This window comes from Pelobates fuscus, chromosome 8 (assembly GCF_036172605.1).
Source record: "Pelobates fuscus isolate aPelFus1 chromosome 8, aPelFus1.pri, whole genome shotgun sequence".
NCBI classification, from domain to species: Eukaryota; Metazoa; Chordata; class Amphibia; order Anura; family Pelobatidae; genus Pelobates; species Pelobates fuscus.
In genome coordinates this window covers 17,839,067-17,858,547 of record NC_086324.1, presented here as the reverse complement: position 1 = coordinate 17,858,547, position 19,481 = coordinate 17,839,067, and the positions used below count along the sequence as shown (strand labels likewise).

At 40.2% G+C, this 19,481-nt stretch overlaps 1 protein-coding gene across 1 annotated transcript in view; it reads left to right on the top strand.

Annotated features, from left to right (window-relative positions):
* Window positions 1–18,137, top strand: part of STK11IP (serine/threonine kinase 11 interacting protein) — a 31,383-nt gene extending 13,246 nt beyond the window's left edge. The window contains exons 6-25 of the mRNA XM_063429339.1: window positions 219–326; window positions 647–718; window positions 871–1,000; window positions 1,101–1,204; window positions 2,444–2,530; window positions 2,624–2,665; window positions 3,320–3,436; window positions 3,532–3,601; window positions 4,251–4,637; window positions 5,047–5,243; window positions 6,436–6,546; window positions 7,322–7,520; window positions 7,704–8,033; window positions 8,453–8,559; window positions 9,057–9,154; window positions 9,237–9,415; window positions 9,524–9,608; window positions 10,061–10,134; window positions 13,586–13,881; window positions 17,848–18,137. Coding sequence (XP_063285409.1) covers window positions 219–326; window positions 647–718; window positions 871–1,000; window positions 1,101–1,204; window positions 2,444–2,530; window positions 2,624–2,665; window positions 3,320–3,436; window positions 3,532–3,601; window positions 4,251–4,637; window positions 5,047–5,243; window positions 6,436–6,546; window positions 7,322–7,520; window positions 7,704–8,033; window positions 8,453–8,559; window positions 9,057–9,154; window positions 9,237–9,415; window positions 9,524–9,608; window positions 10,061–10,134; window positions 13,586–13,881; window positions 17,848–18,015 — 2,961 coding nt within the window. The 3' untranslated portion in view covers window positions 18,016–18,137. The remainder of the gene's footprint in view (window positions 1–218; window positions 327–646; window positions 719–870; window positions 1,001–1,100; window positions 1,205–2,443; window positions 2,531–2,623; window positions 2,666–3,319; window positions 3,437–3,531; window positions 3,602–4,250; window positions 4,638–5,046; window positions 5,244–6,435; window positions 6,547–7,321; window positions 7,521–7,703; window positions 8,034–8,452; window positions 8,560–9,056; window positions 9,155–9,236; window positions 9,416–9,523; window positions 9,609–10,060; window positions 10,135–13,585; window positions 13,882–17,847) is intronic.
* The last annotated feature ends 1,344 nt before the right edge of the window (window positions 18,138–19,481 follow it).

Sequence of the window (19,481 nt, the reverse complement as noted above, 5' to 3'; positions counted from 1 at the left end):
ACCTTTCCTGCTCCATTTTACTTATCTGCCTTAGAATACACTTCCTGTTCTCAACTGGCATTTCTCTGGCAAAGTATTCTGGGAATTGCAGTCCTAACTGGGGATTGGGGCAAGAACTGTCAAATTGTCTAAAAGGTTCTGCCATAATACGCAGTTGTTGAGTATTAACGGATGTGTTGGCATATATAATATTGGTTTATTGTTCTATGTATCCCCAGGAAGTGATCTCCCTCTGTGCTGGGGATCTGACATCGGCCCTGGCCTGGCTAGAGTTACACACTCTCAATTTCAGCTACAACATGATCCGCAAATTAGATGGTTCACTGGTATGTTCCAATACATCTGTAGACTGTCTGTTAGGATAATACAATAATGGAAAATATGTTTTTATATTATTTTTGAATTAAAAATAAAGAAGTCAAAATATGTGTGTATAATAAACTTTTTATTTTATTTTACTTTTGATGGAATTTGTTTGTGTGGAAGGGCAGCATTATTTTCCTATCTATTTGGAATTATGCTTGTGTCAGGTTTCCTTTATCACATTTGTGGTACTAATTGCTGAACTAGTTTTTTTTGTTTGGTGGTTTTTTTTTTTTCTCTGCTTTTGTTTAAAAGCTCAGTCTCTTTGTATTTCTAATTTCAGGAATTGTTAAACAGCTTGAAGACTCTGGATCTAAGCCACAACCATATCAAAGACTGTGAATCATATTTAAAGGTGGTGTATCTCCCACTCCCTCCCAGCAGCATTAAGCATTAGAATAGCAACGTTGAGATGTTAAATAATTAGCATTTACCTTTGTCTGGATAATGTGCTATTGAATGGAATTGCCTCCAGTACTTAGCATATTCTATTTCTTTTTGTACTAGGTACTTGAAGAGCTCCGTTACCTGAATTTGGGGTTTAATCTGCTGACCACAGTACCAGAGATTAGTACAGCTGCTACAGCCACTCTGCAAACTCTTGTCCTGAGACATAACCAGCTAGCCACCACTAGCGGTCAGTCTGTATGTACAAGGGTAGAGACTCTTATGGAAAGTGGCATTTAGCGAGTGTTTCTTCAGTGAGTAACTAACTACTTGACAATTTTCCCCAACAGGACTGGAACATCTCACGAACCTGCAACACTTGGATTTATCCTATAATCTCCTGCATGATCATAAACAACTAAAAGGCCTGAGCACGCTGCACAGCTTGAGAAAGGTAAGAATTGGTACCGGAGCACCTACCATGACCCAACATGTACATAAACATGATTGTGTGCACTTTCTTGTGCTAGTTTATGATCCCTCGAACGAAGATTGAGTGGTAATTCAAGCAGGTTTTCTCTATCAGGTGTCTATTCTATTTAACCAAGGCAAGACCCAAAGAGGATTGATCCTATCAACCTAAACAGGCAAAATACAGCTTTAATGTGTTATACCACCTGGCTTTGCACAAGATATTTTAAAGCATGTTTTATCTCTGGATTTTCTCAGGAATGTGTGGGGAATAAAATGGATGTTGGTAATAACTATGATAGATTTCTTTTAAGTTTAAAAAAAAAAAAAAAAAGTTCCTATTAATTTATCGTTTTACATTTTCTATCAAGTTGGCTTTCAAGAATGGAAAATGTGAGAAGTGTGTAAAGTTATGTTAAATGCAGCACTCTGTATTTGGCCATAGGAATGCAGTGAAGGTGTACGTTAGCCGTGGTTATGTTATTGAAAAGGCTATGATGATATTTGACCTGTACGTCAAAGTCCAACATCCACAATAAAACTGAAGCATTTTGGAATGCATGTTAAATGCCGACGTCCTGATTTACCTTTCACTTGTGCATTTGTATCTATCCCCTGCACAGCATTCTGGGAAACGTTATATACACAAGTCTGTCATTTTAACATATTTATTTATTATGTATATTGTAGCAAATTTGGTCACGAACAACCTTAAACCTTAAAAAAAGGTATAGTTTTAATGTTCTATTTTTAGGCTTTTCTGATCCACGGCTATTGTTTGTGGTAAAATCACAAATCTTTGTGTGCGTGGGGTGGGGGGGGGTTGTGATTTTTTTTTTTTAAAAAAAATTTCTCCATTTAGTTTTAACTTTATGAAGTGTCTGCTACGACTTAAATTATCTCCTTAATTATTCCAGTTTACATAACATAACTGAATATTTGCAACATTTTCCTACCCAAAATGGGAACTAAGCAGATAATACACCAATTGAAGAGTTGTTTTAAAAATAAAAAAGACAATTTAAAGATTTTCAATGCAGGGTGGCCTATAAATGGATCTGTGATCTTCTTTGAGCTTCTGTGGAATGTGGGAAAGGGTCATCTTTTTGACCCTTCCTGTTGTCTTTTTATAAGGCCTGCATGTTTAAATAGCCAAACCCTTTGTGTGCTGGGAGGAGGGGGCAGGTTATGTCTATCACTCACTACTTATCTTCTGTCATAGCTCTTCCTTGAAGGCAACCCGCTATACTATCACAAGGATCATCAGCCATTAACTGTGCAATATCTGTCCCCTCGCACCCTAAACAAGGTGAGTTTATTAATGAGGTTTATTGGGGTAACACTTTTCCCTCGCCCTCACTAACCTCCCATTAATCTATTTTGCTGTCTGATTTTACTGCAGATGTTCCTGGATGGATACTTAATGATTTCCTTAGAGTCAATGGTAAGTCCTTACAAACATTATCTATTAAAAGTCCCATTTGTGTTTTTTTTTTGGTTTTTTTCTTGGTTTATTTTGTGTGCATGGTCTGTCTAGAACAGGGGAGCCCAAAAGATGGATCCCAAGATGTTTTAAAACTACAGCTTCAGTCATCCTCCTCTGTTTTAAAAACCTGCAAAGCATCATGGGCGTTGTAGTTCTACATCTGGGGATCTACCTTTTTGTCATCCCTGGTCTAGAAAATAGATTTACAAAAGATATTGAAAAGGCTGTCTCTCTCTATCTCTGTTTCTACACAGAATCCAACACCAATGTATCCCTTACTCTAATAAGAGCAGGCATTGGGTTGCTAGGAGAGGACCTGCCAAGGCTGGGGTACATTGTTGTTGTGTCAGGTTTATGCAATGCAAGATTGCATATTGTAACTAAATCCACTTTATTTCTGCCGATGTCAGGTGTTTTTAAAAACTATTAAATGGGGTAAGCTTTTTAGCTGGTGTTTTAGTGAGTGTGCTGGTTTCTGTGTCTTTTAAATCACTGACTGCTTTTTGGGCTTTGTGCAGCTAAAAGCAGTTCGACAGATTGCATTTGTTCTGTTAGTCTTCCTGTGTGCATTCATGAGTTTTTGTTTATACTTGTTACTTGCCCCCCCATTAGAAAGCTGAAGATGAGATTCCCAACTCTACAAGTGACAGTCCCTCTCCGGTAGAATTATTGGACAGCTGTTCAGGAGTGGAAACAAAAGCTTCCTCACTGCCACGGAAAAAATCAAAGGTGAGACGCCAAGTTTGCCGTAACACCTGGCAGAAAAGTCTACGTGTAGGTTTGGAACTACAGCCATCTTCTGTTTTTTTTGTTTGTTTTTTTAGGTTAAAGTTCGTACGGCCAGTATCTCTGAGCCCAGTGACAATGACTGTGACAGACGGCGACCGAAAAAACGTGAGTGCCTACTAACTATGTCTTTGTGTACGTTTGTGTATTACAGCTGTGGCACTGCATCTCGCGTTGTTGTGCAGTCCAGAGAGCCATTATCATCTTTTCTGTCTGCATATTTAAACCAACCTGATCATTGCAAAATTTGCCGATGGATAAATGTGATTGATTTTCTCTTCTTTGTAAAGTGATTACAGAGTTTAAAAAAGTGATTAAAGAGTTTTAGTACATGCCAGTTTTGCTCTGTCGACTGCACACTATAGATACTTATGTTTCTGTTTCAGAAGTCAAAGTTGTGTTTTGAAGTCTTATTTTTTTTTTTGCTGTTTCTTCATCTGTCAATATGGGCATTGCTTTTGATACCCACACATCCAGAGAAGTAGCCATAACCTTTCATGGTCCATAGGATAGGTGTGTCATTCAACCTACCAACACTATTTCTAGATGTGTTTTTTTTTTTTTTGCATAATAACAGTGTGTGTCTTGCACACGCATTACTCTGCTTTCCTCTACCCATGCCTTGCACCTGTCCACCATATTCTTCTGGCCATGTCCTTTTATATATTGAATGGTTCGAACAATGTGAATAATTCATAAGAATTTTGCTTTCCCCATTGCCACTATATTTACTTTTAACTCTCCCACATCGTTACAGAGCCTGTTTTGCAGCACCAGGAAGTTATCGAACGGACTGAGATTTTTCGCAATCAGTATGGTGCTGACTGGCTACAGTACAGAGATCACCTGGAGAGGGAACTTAATGAAGATAACCCCCAGATCGAGAGTCTTCTTCCAGTCAGCCAATCTCCATTGGATGCTGAGCCTTTCTTCAAGCCTATGGCAACACCTGTAGAGACCAAGCAGACCAGTCCCTCCCCCACACAAGAGTTGCCTGAACCCCTTGTGGAGGTGTGTCAGGAACCACATAACACAGACGTGACAGAAGTTAAGTTGCTCGACGATGACGACGATGATGATGATGGCTTCTCTTGGGGAGATGTAGCAGCTAGGGCAGCTGAAGAAGACAAATATGAAATAGTGGGTAAGTTGTGAGTCGCATAATGTTGATTCTGATTTAATATCCTTTCTTTTTCAAGCAACTAATATGTTCGGTAGAGTAGTACAATTTAAAAAATTAGGTTACCCCCGTTTTAGGTTAAAAGGGGGGTAGGGGGGAAGAAGAGATATTGAAAAGGGGATTTTATACCCTGGGGAGGTAGAGGGGTAAAGAAGGAAGTATGCAGAAGAGTAGACAAAAGAGGGAGAAATCCTATCTCACCAGCAATATATCATTGTAAAAATCTGATGATATATGATGATTGATTAAGCACTTTCAGTGAAAAGGCATGGCTTTCTTGTTAGAGTGCATATTTCCTGTCATGTAGACACTTTCATTCTCTGCCTATACCCCAGCTCTGCAAACTTTTCAGTGTCCGTTTTTTGCTCCTCAGATCCACTGGGTCCCCCAGTAGCTGTGTCCCCAATCCAGGATGGGCGCCCGTGTTATAGTGATTGGCCTTTTATTTTTTTCCATCTGACTCGAGAGTGCTTCTTTGAGATCGCCCTGGATAGAGGACAGTTATTGACCAAAAGGCACCTGTCCAACCTCATGGATGTTAAGACATCTGTGATACCCTGGACCTGGAAGGTAACGATGGAGTAAAGCAAATTGTAATCTTTCCTAAAAATGGCAGTATTTCACTTACAAAGTTACAATTACAAATGCAGCTACGAAGCTGAGTTGCATTTAAACCTTTTCCACTTGGCAATATGTGTCCAGTGTAAAATAGGTCTAATGCCAGCTACTTTGGTGTGGAAGTTGTCAAAGCTACTTGCAGTTGCCATCAGATTTTTTTATTTTTTTTTAAAAGCCCATATTTCCTAAATTGCTGGGATTATCGAACGCAAACATTATAAAATTATGTAATGTCAAGTCTTAACCATAATGGCGACATATGCCACATATGGACAGTCCACAGCTGCAAAATGGATGAGTGGTCACATGGACTCATCGTCTGGGACTGATGGACAATGTACAGGATAAATTCTTCAGAAGTACTCCACGACAGCACTGAATTGGGACCTAGTCTCAACAAAACCTTGCACGTCCTGTGCCTTTTAGAACACTGTTATTATTTTTATATAGCGTCAACAATTCCGTAGCGCTTTTCAATGGGTTATATGCCATCACATAGTTCTAGAAACATAAGATGTGATATGATAAATTATGTATAGAATAAAGCCATTCTTATCTGGAGCAGTAGCTCTGGCCTAATATCTGCAGCGCCATTGTTTTATACATTTTTTTTTTTTTTTTTGAATCTACAGAACTTTAGGAAAGAGCACATTAGCTGTACTGCTTTAGCAAATTTATTGTGTGCAGTCTCTGAATAAATATGACAAACGTCAAGCCCGATTGCATAAAACAAACTTTCTGAGCAATGTGGTCACCCTGTCCTGTAGGAGTTGTGAAGCCCCTGCCTTTCCTGTCTGTTTTAGTGCATGGAGTACCATTCACGTGCATTATCACAACTCTCATCATCCTGCATATACTGCATGTCTAGGCTAATAATGAGTAACAAAAGGATCATTGGGATTAATCCATGCTTTATGCTCACGCATTAGAAGTTCTTGTTACCAACATTGTCAATTCTTTATAGCTGTCTGGAAAATTTTATTTTTTATTAATCTCACCATCTATGGGCCTTTTACTGGCTGACAATATGTTTGGGTCCTCCCTCCCAATGTGCCCGTCTCCTTTAAACTTTCCTTTGCGTTTTAAAACGTTTTCTTGTTGGAGCCACGTTTTTCATTTCCTCAAACAATGTCTGTTTCTGTAGGATGAAGTGCAGGAATTTCCGCTCATTACTCTTTTCTTTGACTCGGTAATTGAGGAGAGAAAGAAGGCGCAGTATGTGGTGCTGGATGATTCTCCAGACGACTCTGCAAAGGTAAGTCCATCTAAAAAGGAAGGAGTTTAGCTTCAGACTCCTACCCCACTCTCCTCGATTTTTCACGTGGAACAAACTGCAATTTTGTTTAACATTTCATTTACAAGCAAATGGAGAGGCTATGGTTACAGTCCTTCCTCATTTTTTTTTTTTTTTTTTTGGGACCAACAAATTTTAGGATTACTGTCATTCTCATCCAAAACATTTATAGATATAATCCTGACTCAGCAGTGCCGAATTGCTTATAACCATTTTAAAGCTACCAAATTGACACAAGCTAGGGAGGATGTGTGAAATTGGCAGTACCAAAGGGCTCATGTTTAACACAGCCAGATAATGCTAATGCCAATATTTCTGGAAAATGAATGGTAGTTTCCCCAAGCAATCCCATGAAATTGGCTTATTTGTACTGCCTTTGACCTGTCTTTTTACCCCAGTAGTGAGGTGTGTGTGTGTGTGTGTGTGTGTGTGTGTATGTGTGTATATATATATATATATGTATGTATATATATATATATATATATATATATATATATATATATATATATATATATATTTTTATATATATATATACACACACACACACGTGCACGTCATTTAGGTCTGTACAAGAGCAAACATGCAGTCCGTGGAGCAGGGGATTGAGGACGTCTTTGCAAAATAACATGAGCAATGAGCATAGGTTGTAAGAAGTGTTTGATTAACAAAATGATTTTTTGTTTGCCTGTTGACTACTCCTCTTTAACTACATGTTTACCTTGTCCTATTGGTTTAGATGCTGTGCGATGCTTTGCGTCCCATCATTGAGGAAAACAAGAAAGAGAAGGAGAGAAAAGAGGCTGCAAAGCCAAAACCGTTATACCGGTGTCTAAAGTGTTACAAAATATTTGGCCTAGAAGAATACAATAATGCAGTCAATGGTAAAATAAACGGGATAAACAAAGTGCGTGACTCACCACCAGGTTCTCCTACAGGTAACTACGCCTATTGTGATATATTAAAACCGTGTTTTGGTTGGAGCCACCCTTTATTTGAATACTCCCTACTTATAGTTCAGGCTAAAATCTAAGGGTTGGGATCGCAGTTGTCAGTAAACAGAGTTTTCGGTATACAGGATGCACAGGATGATAACCTTCTATAATGTTCTTTCTTTCCAGCTGTGGATACGTGCCCTGGCTGTGGTAGTTCATATGTTATATTTTCACCGCCCCGTGAAGAGAGAAGCTTTGTTAACTCTCCACGTGGTGCCCACCCTGGCCAGGAAGAGCAGAAGTCTTCTCCCTCTGAGGAGGAAACAGACAGCCCTGGACCATGCAACGGTGCAGAGAGCGGAGTGTTAAACACCTTAGACCGCGTACGGCAGGCACTAAAGCGTGCTTCATTCAGTAGTGGGAATACTCTAACGGGAAGCTCCAAATCCAACTCTCCATCTCCTCCATCAAGCCAATCAGTCCATGAAGTAGAGCAGCCATGGCAGCTTACCCCAGGTTCGTATGTGCCACATTTGCAGCTTTTAACATGAGCTGAAGGGAGGGAGTATGGAACGTATTTAATGTTATCTCTGTGACCGGGTATGTGGGCCATCTAAGCAGGAACACATTTTGGAATATATTTTCCAGCATTCTCTGCTAATTGTATCTGAATGTCATTCTAACATTTGAGGGGGGAAAAAACATTTATTTAAAATTGTATTCTTAGTGAGTAGTATTTAGTAAATGTATGAGGTTTATAAAAGCAGACTTGCATTTTTCAAACACTGGGAAACATACATTCATAGGGTGCACTCTAAAATGACAACGTAAGTTATAAACAATACTAGTTGAATTTACCTGGGTCTGGAGACAAGTGGCAATTGAGCAGCTAGTGCTTTCTTAGTGCGTTTGATTAATTAAAAATTCTCTTGTAGGTTCTTTTCAGACTTTAGATTTTCGATTGGTGGATCATCGTCTCAAGTTCCATCTTGATTTTGAAATAATCGTAGAACACCAGGAGGAATACCAATGCTGCTTTAAGGTGAGGCTAAGGTTAGGGTCCCTATACACACATTTTCTACTGTGTGATTTATCCAGTGTCTCTTTAAGAAACCCCGTCAGGGCTGTCTTTAATACTTATGAGTCTACCTCACTAAAATCTGTGTCTTTAGTTAAAGGGACACTCTAAGCATTTCAATCAATCCAACTCATAGTCATAGTATAATTCTAATGTTCTAGCCGTGTATATTAAAAAAAAAATTTAAAAAAGCTTTGGCTGCTAAAGCTTAGATTCCCCCTGTAATATGGTGCCCAAGGTCTGCTTACACCAAACTACTATAAGCTTGAATAGCTATTGTATTTACTGTCACTTTAATGTCTCACCTCAACCCCTAATTCACTATTCAAACTGATTGCAGGTGTCAGGGATTGGCAGTCTGGATGCTGTTTTCTGTTTTTATTTCCTATTTCTTTAGTTTCACAATTATATCCTTCACATTTTAATGCGTTTTTTTTATTTTTTTTTATTTTGCATTCTAGGTCCCTGTTGTTCGTTTTGGTAAAGCCTCTCATTTTTGTGGTCTGGTAGTTGTATCAAACCAGAAAATCTATTTCTTAGAGATTAGAGGTGAAATCAGGTATGTAAAGGGCAAGGAGATGTTTGCTGTGTTACTTATGGGGGTGTAAAGTCAGCTTAGAATAACAAATTTTCTCTTGCAGGGGATCACCATGTAACTGGGTGAAGCCTGGAGATGTGTACAGCCTCGACTTGTTCACACACATGCAGATCGGCTTGAACCAGCAGACGCTGCATCTTGGCTTTGATGGCCCTGACGCTGCCTATACCCTTCTGATTGGGAATCGAACGTACACCACGATGTTCAGTCAGAACATTCTGGGTAAGGCCTGAGCTGGTGTCTGTTTTGAAATTCTTCCTTTAAATATTTATGGGGGATAGTGTGTGTTTTATTACTGAGGTTAATATGAACCTGGTTTATTGTTTGCAGACACCCTTTCGGAGCTACCGCCACGATATCTAAAAAGTCTTGTGCAAATTCCTGAAGAGGTGGTCACACCACAGCACCGCATCTGGTAAGACTTTTTCTTCAATTTTATTACCAGACAGGGACTAGACAGTCTTCCACTCTAGATCAAGAATGGCCAAGCCTGGCTTCTTACCATGACTGTAATATATATCAAAGTGCAAGCTCACGTGTCCGCATTAGGGCAAACCTGTTAGATGGGTACTTCACTACAAAGCCTTTGTGGTTGGAACGCCGAGTTTGCCATAGCTTTGGCAACGGTTTGCCTTGATGTTGCAAGGTGAGCGCTTAGATTTAGAGCTACAAAAAGCCTCGTACCTTAAAAGTATACATATACGTTTGGAATATAGTACATCTAACATGACCCCTATGTTTTGTCTTATTGATTTGTTCATACATTGAAAATAGACGATGTAGCCACCCAAGAATGAGGATATTGTAGCGGGCTAGATAAGAATATTATTTCTTACACTTCATCATTCTTTCTCCTTCTCTTACAAGGCCGCTTTTATGTGCTAAGCCAGGAGCTGAAACTCCCCCCGAGTTTATGTATATTACTGTGTCTTTCCTAAAAGGTAAGCAGATTTTTTCTTTCTTTTTATTTTATGTTCTAGAAACTGAACCTCTGTATGCACTATGTGGACAAAACGTATTGGGACACACTCTTAATTATTGAATACAGGTGTTTCAACCACACCCATTGCCACTGGTGTATAAAATCCAGCAAAAAAAACATGCAACCTGCATTTACAAACATTTGTAAAAATAAATTGGTTGTGAATTTAAGCATGGTACTGTGTTACGATGCCAACTTTACAATAAGTCAGTTAGTGAAATTGCATCCCTAATAGATATTCCACGATCAACTGTTTATGGTATTATTGGAAAGTGAAAGCGTTTAGCAACAACAGCAACTCTACCACGAAGCAAATGACCACGTAAAGTCACAGAGCTGGGTCACAAAGTACTGAGGCGCAAGGTGCGTAAAGGTCACCAATGCCCTGCTGGTTCCATAGTGGAAGAGCTGAAACTTTCACTGGCATTAATATCGGCACAAAAACTGTGCGGCAAGAGCACTATGGAATTGGTTTCCATGGCAGAGCTAAGTACATCACTAAGTACAATGCCGAGCATCAGATTGACCGGTGTAAAGCACACTGCCCCTGGACTGGAGCAGTTTAAACGTGCTCTGTGGAGTGACGAATCATACGTATCTGGATATTTTCTTTCACAGCATGACTGTGCCTCAGTGCACAAAGCAAGGTCCATAGAGACCTGGTTGGATGAGTTCGGTGTGGAAGAACATGACTGGCTCACACAGAGCCCTGCCCTCAGTCCCATCACACACCTTTGGGATGAACTGCAACAGAGATTACAATCCATGCATTTTCATCCAACCTCACTGCCTGACCTCACAAATGCTCTACTGGATGAATGGGCAAAAAATACCATAAATACACTGCACAATCTTGTGAAAAGCCTTCCCAGAAGAGCTGAAGCTGTTTTAGCTGCAAAGGGGTGACCAACTACATATTAATGTCTATGTATTTAGAATGCAATGTCGTAAAGGCTGCTGTTGGTGTTATGATCAGGTTTCCAATACTTTTGTCCATATAGTGTATCTGGATATCTGTATCTTCCAACTTTTCCTCAAACATAATAAAACAAAATCTCAGAAGGAATTTCTGTTCACTGGAAAATCTGCTTGTTAAAACCACAGATGTTACTCAATTCCAGTGGCACGCTGAGCCTTGTGTTCTGTGTTCAGATAGATTCATGATTCAAGCAGTACTCTCTGTAGCACAGGGGTCGGCAATCTTTGGCACTCCAGATGTTTTGGACTACCGTAAATACTCGAGTATAAGTCGAGTTTTTCGGCACATTTTTTTTTTTGTGCTGAAAAACCCCAACTCGAGTCAATGTCTGTATTATGGCAATTTACATTGCCATAATACAGACATGGGGCTGTTGGGGGCTGTCAGAGAGTGTTTACTTACCTCTCCTGCAGCTCCTGTCAGCTCCCTTCTCCTCCGCGCCGGTCCGGTCAGCTCCCAGTGTAAGTCTCGCGAGAGCCGCGGGGTCATAGTGCGGCCGTGAGACTTACACTGGGACTTGCAGAGGGAGCTGACCGGACTGGCGCAGAGGAGAAGGGAGCTGACAGGAGCTGCAGGAGAGGTAAGTAAACGCTCTCTGCCAGCCCCCCGCCCTGCCATGCATCAAGCACGAAGGGGGGGGGGGCGAAAAAAATATATAAATAATATTAAAATAAAATAATATTAAAAATAATATAACAATTTTTTTTATATTAAAATAATAATTACAAAAAATAATAATAAAAATGCCCACCCCCCCACCAAGGCTCTGCAACACATACACAAACACACACTGCATCACACACACTCACACTGCACTCATACACACACTGCACTCATATACACACATATACACACACTGCACTCATACATACACACACTGCATTCATATACACACACACACACACACACACACACTGCATTCATTATATACACACACACTGTAAATAAATATTCAATTAATATAATTTTTTTAAGATCCAATTTTATTTAGAAATTTACCAGTAGCTGCTGCATTTCCCACCCTAGTCTTATACTCGAGTCAATAAGTTTTCCCAGTTTTTTGGGGTAAAATTAGGGGCCTCGGCTTATATTCGGGTCGGCTTATACTCTAGTATATACGGTATATCTCCCATGATGCTTTGCCAGAATTATAGAAGATGTATTAAACATCTGGAGTGCCAAAGGTTGCCTACCCCTGCTATAGAGGATTGCCATCTGTACATGTTGCCATTTATTTATTTAAACATTGCAGGTGTTTTCACTGCATTAAATAAATGTCTAACCATTCAAATTGGCCAATAGCAGTAGTGTGCTTTTGTTTGTTTTGGGGGGGGTGGGGGGTTATATTTTTTTCTAGAAGTCTAAATCTAAAATGTTGTTAAATTTGCCTAGCTCCTAATTTTTGCAGATTTTTCCCAGCCTTGATTCTGCTTTTATCTTTGTTTGGCTTAACAGCTGATATAACTTTTTCCTAATATGTAGCAACCGATTTCTCAAATCTAAAGTAACACTCTCCAAGCACTATATTTTCTACAACCAAATGTAGTGGTTATGGTGCCAGGAGTATCCATCCTAGCAAAATCTGTCAAACCATTTAACCGTCTGCACCGCACTACTTCCAGTCTTGGCAGGAAGAAGCTTGATGCTAATATACACAATCATTCATTGGCTGAGATCGTCAGCTGAATGTTTTGAGCCAACAAATGAGTTTGAGTTCTTGTTTTAAACAAAATAGTAATCTGGTTTCTTTAAGCGCTACGGAATCTGTTGGCGCTATATAAATGGCAATAATAGCTTTGAGAAAACCAAACAGTGGGACCCAGGTTAGCATCGAACCATGCTTAAATGGTTTGACCAATTACACTGGGACAGCACAAGGGCCCTCCTTGCACTATAACCACCACAGCAGGCTGTACTAGTTACAGTGCTTGAAATATTCTTTAAAGGTCTCTTCTACAGACTATGCTGTCTGGATACACTGAGCTGCTTCCCATGTGTGGATTCTCAAACATTCTAGTTGTGTGTGTGCAGTTACCGAATTCATGATGTTTGTATATTGTGTGCGTGCTTTGCGTTATTTAAAGTCACTGGTGCATTAACGCCACGTCAATAAGCTGAATGTCAATGGAAAATCCACCAATTTGTAGTTCTTTAAACACATGGTAAAAAGGATTATTGAAATAGTGTTTCGCCAGGTGTGGAAAGGCTCTGTGTTTTACATTTGTCGGTTATCCGGACTATGAGATCAAAAATCTTTGGCACTGATTGTTTTGTCATTGCATTAACATCCCTGCTGTCTTCTGCTTGACAGGCTGGTGGGTTTGGTGTAAGTTACAATCTTCACTGCAGCATTTTTAATCCTATATTGTAGTAATAAAAAAATGTTTAAATCCCTCTCCTTTTGTTTTTTTGTTTTTTTGTTTTTTTTTAGTGGATGTTGTGAACCTAGCCAGGGACAATTTGCCAGACTGTGATCTTGCATTTGGTGCCACCTTGGCACAGAGAGAATCCTCTTCCAAGCCAGTATCTCTGCTGATTACACACACGCATGCGTATGTGCTGGAGGATGCACACCATTGGAATCACTCTCCTCCAGCTGAATCCAATGACCTCGCAAACTGTCCAGAATCCTTCCGAATTAAAGAGAAAGAACCCATTGTTGCTGTCTGTGCCGTGCACTTATTCCCATCTCATCCCTGTCATTTTCACATCCGGATACATAACGAGGTATGTTAAACATCAGCAATGCTCCCTAGTTGCGTACTTGGTTGGCAAAGTCTGACTCTCTTTTGCCCCTTCCTCATTCTCAATCTGCTAAAATTCCTCAAACTACTTAAAGGGACACTATAGTCACCGAGACCACTTCAGCCTCTAGTGACTGGCTTCCTGACAGCTGCTAGGGGCGCTTCTGCAACCCTGGATGCGGAAATCGCATTCAGCATGCAGGACGTCCATAGTAAAGCATTGATGAATGCTTTCCTATGGACTGTTTGAATGCGCGCCCGCTGCTCTTGCCGCACATGCGCATTCAGCTCCACTCGGGAGCCGACGTCGAAAGGGGAGGAGAAGTCACCAGCGCTGAGGGAGCCCAGCGCTGGATAAACGTAAGTGGCTGAAGGGGGGCCCTGAGGGTGGGGTCCTAGGGATTATATAGTGTCAGAAAAACTAGTTTTTTTTTTTTTCCTGACACTATAGTGATCCTTTAAACATCTATCTGATCCTTTCGCAGTGCAATTACATTTTTTTAGCCTGCCCCTCAAAGCTGTCAATCAGGAGTGCGAATTCCTGTTTGTCTGTTTTCATTTTGCCCAAACTTTGATGGCAGCTTCTGAATGCCACACGCACAATTTAGACTGAGCTTTCTCTCCTCTCAGGAGTTTAGATTCGACTTACTTATGCAAAATATCCACACACATTTGTTTTAAAAACAACCACTAACATTCATCAGTTTAGAAAGGGAACCCAAAGCGTTTTATTTGTAGAAAGAGGGGTTATTCAGAGAAACCAAAGATGTCTCAGTCAACATTGAGAAATATAGGTTTCTCTGCAGTAGACATTCCTTGTATGGCAATCTGAATTTAGTTAGTGTCCCAGTGGATGCCAAGTACTGTGCATTATTACATGTAGTATACATGATGTACTTAGAGCAGTGCTTTCACTCTGTACTTGCCCAATTGCTTTCTCTTCTTTTCCTCTTTCCTGCAGTCTTCCCTTTTTTTTTCTTTTTTATCTCTAACTAAAATAAGGCAGAAAAGGAACTAATTTGTCTTCTGTATTTTTCCTCCCCTGACTATCTTAGACAGTTGGCGGAGCCACCGTGTCGATGCCGACAGTCGTCACTAATGACGGCTGCAGGGAATTGGCTCTGTCTATGGAGGATCTTGCTGGATCCTCTATAGATCTCAATCCTGGACCCCCCCCAGTGGCGATGCCGCCTTTTGGAGGTTTTTGCAATGTCCCCAGGTGGTGCCAGTTTAAACGGTTAGAGTTGGCCAGATAAATCATTGTGTTGACTGGTATGTGTAACCCTACATGACAGATAAACACGTTTCCACGATTCTAAGTACCCCATTGTACAGCGATACAGAATTTGTTGGCGCTTTATAAATAATAAAACCACAGTTTGAATCTGCATGGGCTGCAGCGATGCGCTGAGAATGTCCGTCTGGGCAGTGTGTTTTAATTTCTACACATTCTTTGCCTCTTACTGACCCAGCTTCGAGCAGCTGTGAGGTATTTGTGAGGGAGGAAAGGACAAACCGAGATAAGGATACTTAAGGAAATGGAGTGGAGTAATTATTAATGAGAATGTGTTCTGGGAGAAGGAGGAGATAAATAACTAGAAAGGATGTGCATGTAGTTCAGAAGGTTAATTATGTTATAAATGCACAGTATACATGTAGATTTTCTCTTTCCTCCTTTTTCTGTCCTATTCAGCTTTTACCCTTCCTGCTTACAAATCCCCAAAAATGAAGCTTTGCATTTGTGACAACTGAAAGCTGGCCATTTAATATAGATTTTACCTTTACACCTCTTTCTGGACGGGCATCATTCACAGAAAGATATCAAAATATTTAAAGGAATGATATAGGGTCGGAATACATACATAGTGTTAAAACCACAATTTAGGTGGTTTGCTCCCTCTAAGCCTCCTTAAAAGGTAATAAAACTTACCTTATGTTGCTGGCCCCACCTCCGGTCTGCCTACTTGCTGACCTCATCTGAATTTATGATTTCAGCCAATCCAATGCTTTCCCATAGTAAAAAATCGGATTGGCTTAAATCGGCAATTAATGTATCTCTAAAGGAAAATTCAGCGTGAAGATGCTGAGCGGCCATGCTGCACTGCCCCAGGATGCACCTCCAGTGGCCATCTGAGGAGTTTCCACAGAAGGTGTCCCTAGGGGACAATATATACACTGCATTTTCTCTGAAAAGACCGTGTTTACTGCAAAAAGCCTGAAGGGAATGATTATACTCACCAGAACAAATATATTAAGCTGTAGTTGTTCTGGTGACTACAGTGTCCCTTTAAATTTACTCTAAATGACTCTCCTCAACTTCCTCTCTTCAAAGGTTATTACATCTTACAAAACCCACTGGTTAATTTAAGGTGTTCACTTCTTTTGTTTTATCTTTAAGATCAGCGATGTAGTTGTACGGACTGCCTCTCAGTCTTTCCTTTAAGCTCCATGCTTGGCAGGAGCTTGTTTTGTGTATGACAAAGCGCACACATCTTTAGTTCGTGTAGTGCCGCAATCTGCATTTAAAAGGACACTCTAAGCACTGAAACCACCCATAGCTTAATGTAGCGATTTTTAAGCATACATGTTCTGTCCCTTTTGTCTGGCAATATAAAATATTACATTGCTGTTCCTTTTAAACATCCCTCTAGTGGCTGCTTCCTGATATATTTCAAAGGTTCATGCTCCGTGTGATCACACTCACCAATAATACAAAATGTGTTTATGGCTGGATAACATGCTTGACTGCTCCTTTAAGCAGTACGTTTGTTACATAAAGTAATTATAGCTCCTTTGGCCTGCATGTTCTACCTGGATCTTAACCCTTTGATTGCCAGGCTGCCACAGTGCTGAAATGTAATCCTTTTTATGGTGTTGAAGCATGGTTTAAATGTGGTACATTTTTTGCTGGCAAAACCAACAGAAATATTGGGAAAGTATTGCCTTTAGGGAATTTGCAAAGGACCTGAGCTGTCTTCCCACTTGTGTTTGCTTTGTGAAATCGAAATGAACAATAGAACTTTCACTGCGCTTGACGCGAGTCATCGGATAAACATGCTAGGTTCTGGGTGTCATCGTAGGACTGCATGTTCTTTCTTGATATATAAAATTACGGTGTAGAGTTTTCATACAAATAACAAGCTGTACTCCCCTAAACATGCACACTTTCTAAAGGTCAGAATTCAGCACACCCCACTTCAAGCTAATTGTCAAGTATTTAAAACACCTGGTTTAGGTAAATATGATGGGGATTTACTTACAGTACGTCATTAACATTCTATAATGTTAAATGCCCATGTACTCCACTTTTGGCAGATCGTATTCTATAGGGGCCCTCTGTCTGGGCCTGAAGCTCTGGCGCTGACTGAGTGGATCATGCCCTAACTACCTCAAGGGAGTATTTTTGTTTGCACCACTATCGGGTGCAGTTTACTTTAACAGCTCCCTCACATTCCCAGCTGGGGGGGGGGGGGGGGGGAGGGTGTGAGAGCTTTTAAAGTGATTTTGCAGCTGATGGAGATGAAAACCGCAATGCTCCCACCATGTACAACTATGGATATCCACCTTACCTTTTGGTATGTGGGGTCAAATCCACCATCACAACAATCAGTCTCCCCACATTCATAAAAACACTCAACCACCACACATGCCCCTCACAGAACAGAGTTCTATGCGGGCATCTGGCATAGGACCTTCAGTAATTGTTCTCCAGCTCTGGTGGCACCTGTGCGAGGAAATAGTGAAAACATACATACTTTTACAATGGTGCTGCTAGAACCAATAGATCTATTTTTAACCCTTAAATTTAGACAGATTTAAAACATCTCCTGTACTTTTAGCTTTCTCTCCTGATGTATACATCCTGCCCTGTAGATGGGTTTTCTGGGTTTCTGGGTTTTGTGTTTTTTTTTTTTTTTTTTTTTTTAAAGTATGTATTTTTCCTCTCTAGCGTCCAGGAACAGAGACTGCTTGGCTGCTATGGACACAGGATTCACAGGTGCCTAATGAAGTTGCAGAGTTTGTTCGGGCTCCGTGGGAAGCGTTGTTTAGAGTCTCGTATGATAAAGCAATCAATGACAACCTCAACTGTTGCACACCACTGCCTATTCAGACATGATTTCAGGATGTAGACACTGGGAGCACCACTCTCATTATTTGCACTGTACACTGGTTCATGTGTCCTTAAGTTTCCCATGTAAGTGACTTCAAGGACACACAAACTGTTGAACAAAGCCAATTTTGCACAAAGTTTTTTTTTTTTTTTTTTTTTTTTTCTATTTCCAGGAACTGCTTGTTTTAAATTAATGTAATAAAGTTTCTACCTTTTTTTAAAATGTTCTTCTTTAGAGCCCTATATTTATTCTAAAATTCACTCATCCATGTCTGTTTTTTTATTTTTATTTTATAAATGATATGAACAAAAAAGAAATGCTATTTAGTCACGGTTGGTTTTATGGTCTTGCTCCACACACACCATTAAACCCTTTTATTGAGCCTTAGGTGTGCAGTGGAGGGGAGCATAAATACAATTCTCTCTGCAGCACACATGGTTGTGGATGCCACCATCTCACCGTGATAACCAGGGTGCACTCGTGCTCATTTGGCAAGAAAGTGCTTGGGTATTCCTTCCACGGTGCCACATGTTAGAATATAACCTCGTGGCAAAAGGTTGAACTAAATTGACGAGTTTCCGGCCTCTGTATCCCCTGCAGTTTTATTTGTATATTTGCCAGACATGGTTGATCCATCAGCTCCTATTCTGACACTTTGGGATTTTCACTGTTTGTTTTTGCTTATCCAACAAACCTTTAGGGACCACAAGTTCTGTGGATAGAGGAGAATGGACAGAGTTGTTAATGCTGACATTGTCCCTGAATTTACGATTAAATGAGCTAGAACCATAAAGGAACACATTTTATTTCAACCATTTTAGTGTATGTGTATATATACTCCCACCCCTAAAAATACTTGTATTTAATATTAGGATATACTTTGAAACAGAACTTAATTGGCTGCATAATCAGTTTAGCAACTGGAAACCCTTCCATTTTTTTGCTCTTCACGGATCTCCTTGTCTATGCTGGACATTGTCCGATCAGAAGTTTCTCTTTGAGCCTTGTGGAAAAATCACACATGCATGTGACTGGTCACTCATGCTTGTCTTACGGAGTTGTAGTATAGGTCACTGTGATGTGTGAATGGCAAGTGTCAAAACTGGCACAGGCCATCACTTCTGTTCAAAGCAAGGGAGGTAGGAAACACCCCGGCTGTCTGACAGCTGGGAAAGTGTGACAAACGTCTTAAAAATTTAATTAAATAAACACCGGTGATTTTGTCTCGAAATCAGTACTTTTATAAACAAGAGGAACAGGAACAGGCAATAACCCCCCCACCACCCCTCTATTTTAAATATGCAGTTTAACCCTAAAGCACTTGATCAGTCTTGGAGTTTTCTTTTTAAAATCATAGACTACAGGAGCAGAAGATTTAGTTGAGATGAAACACTGATGCTACAGCAGGTACATGATCACAGGAGCTGGGGAAAATGGTCTGAACATAAGTAAAAATTCAGTTGATGCATGC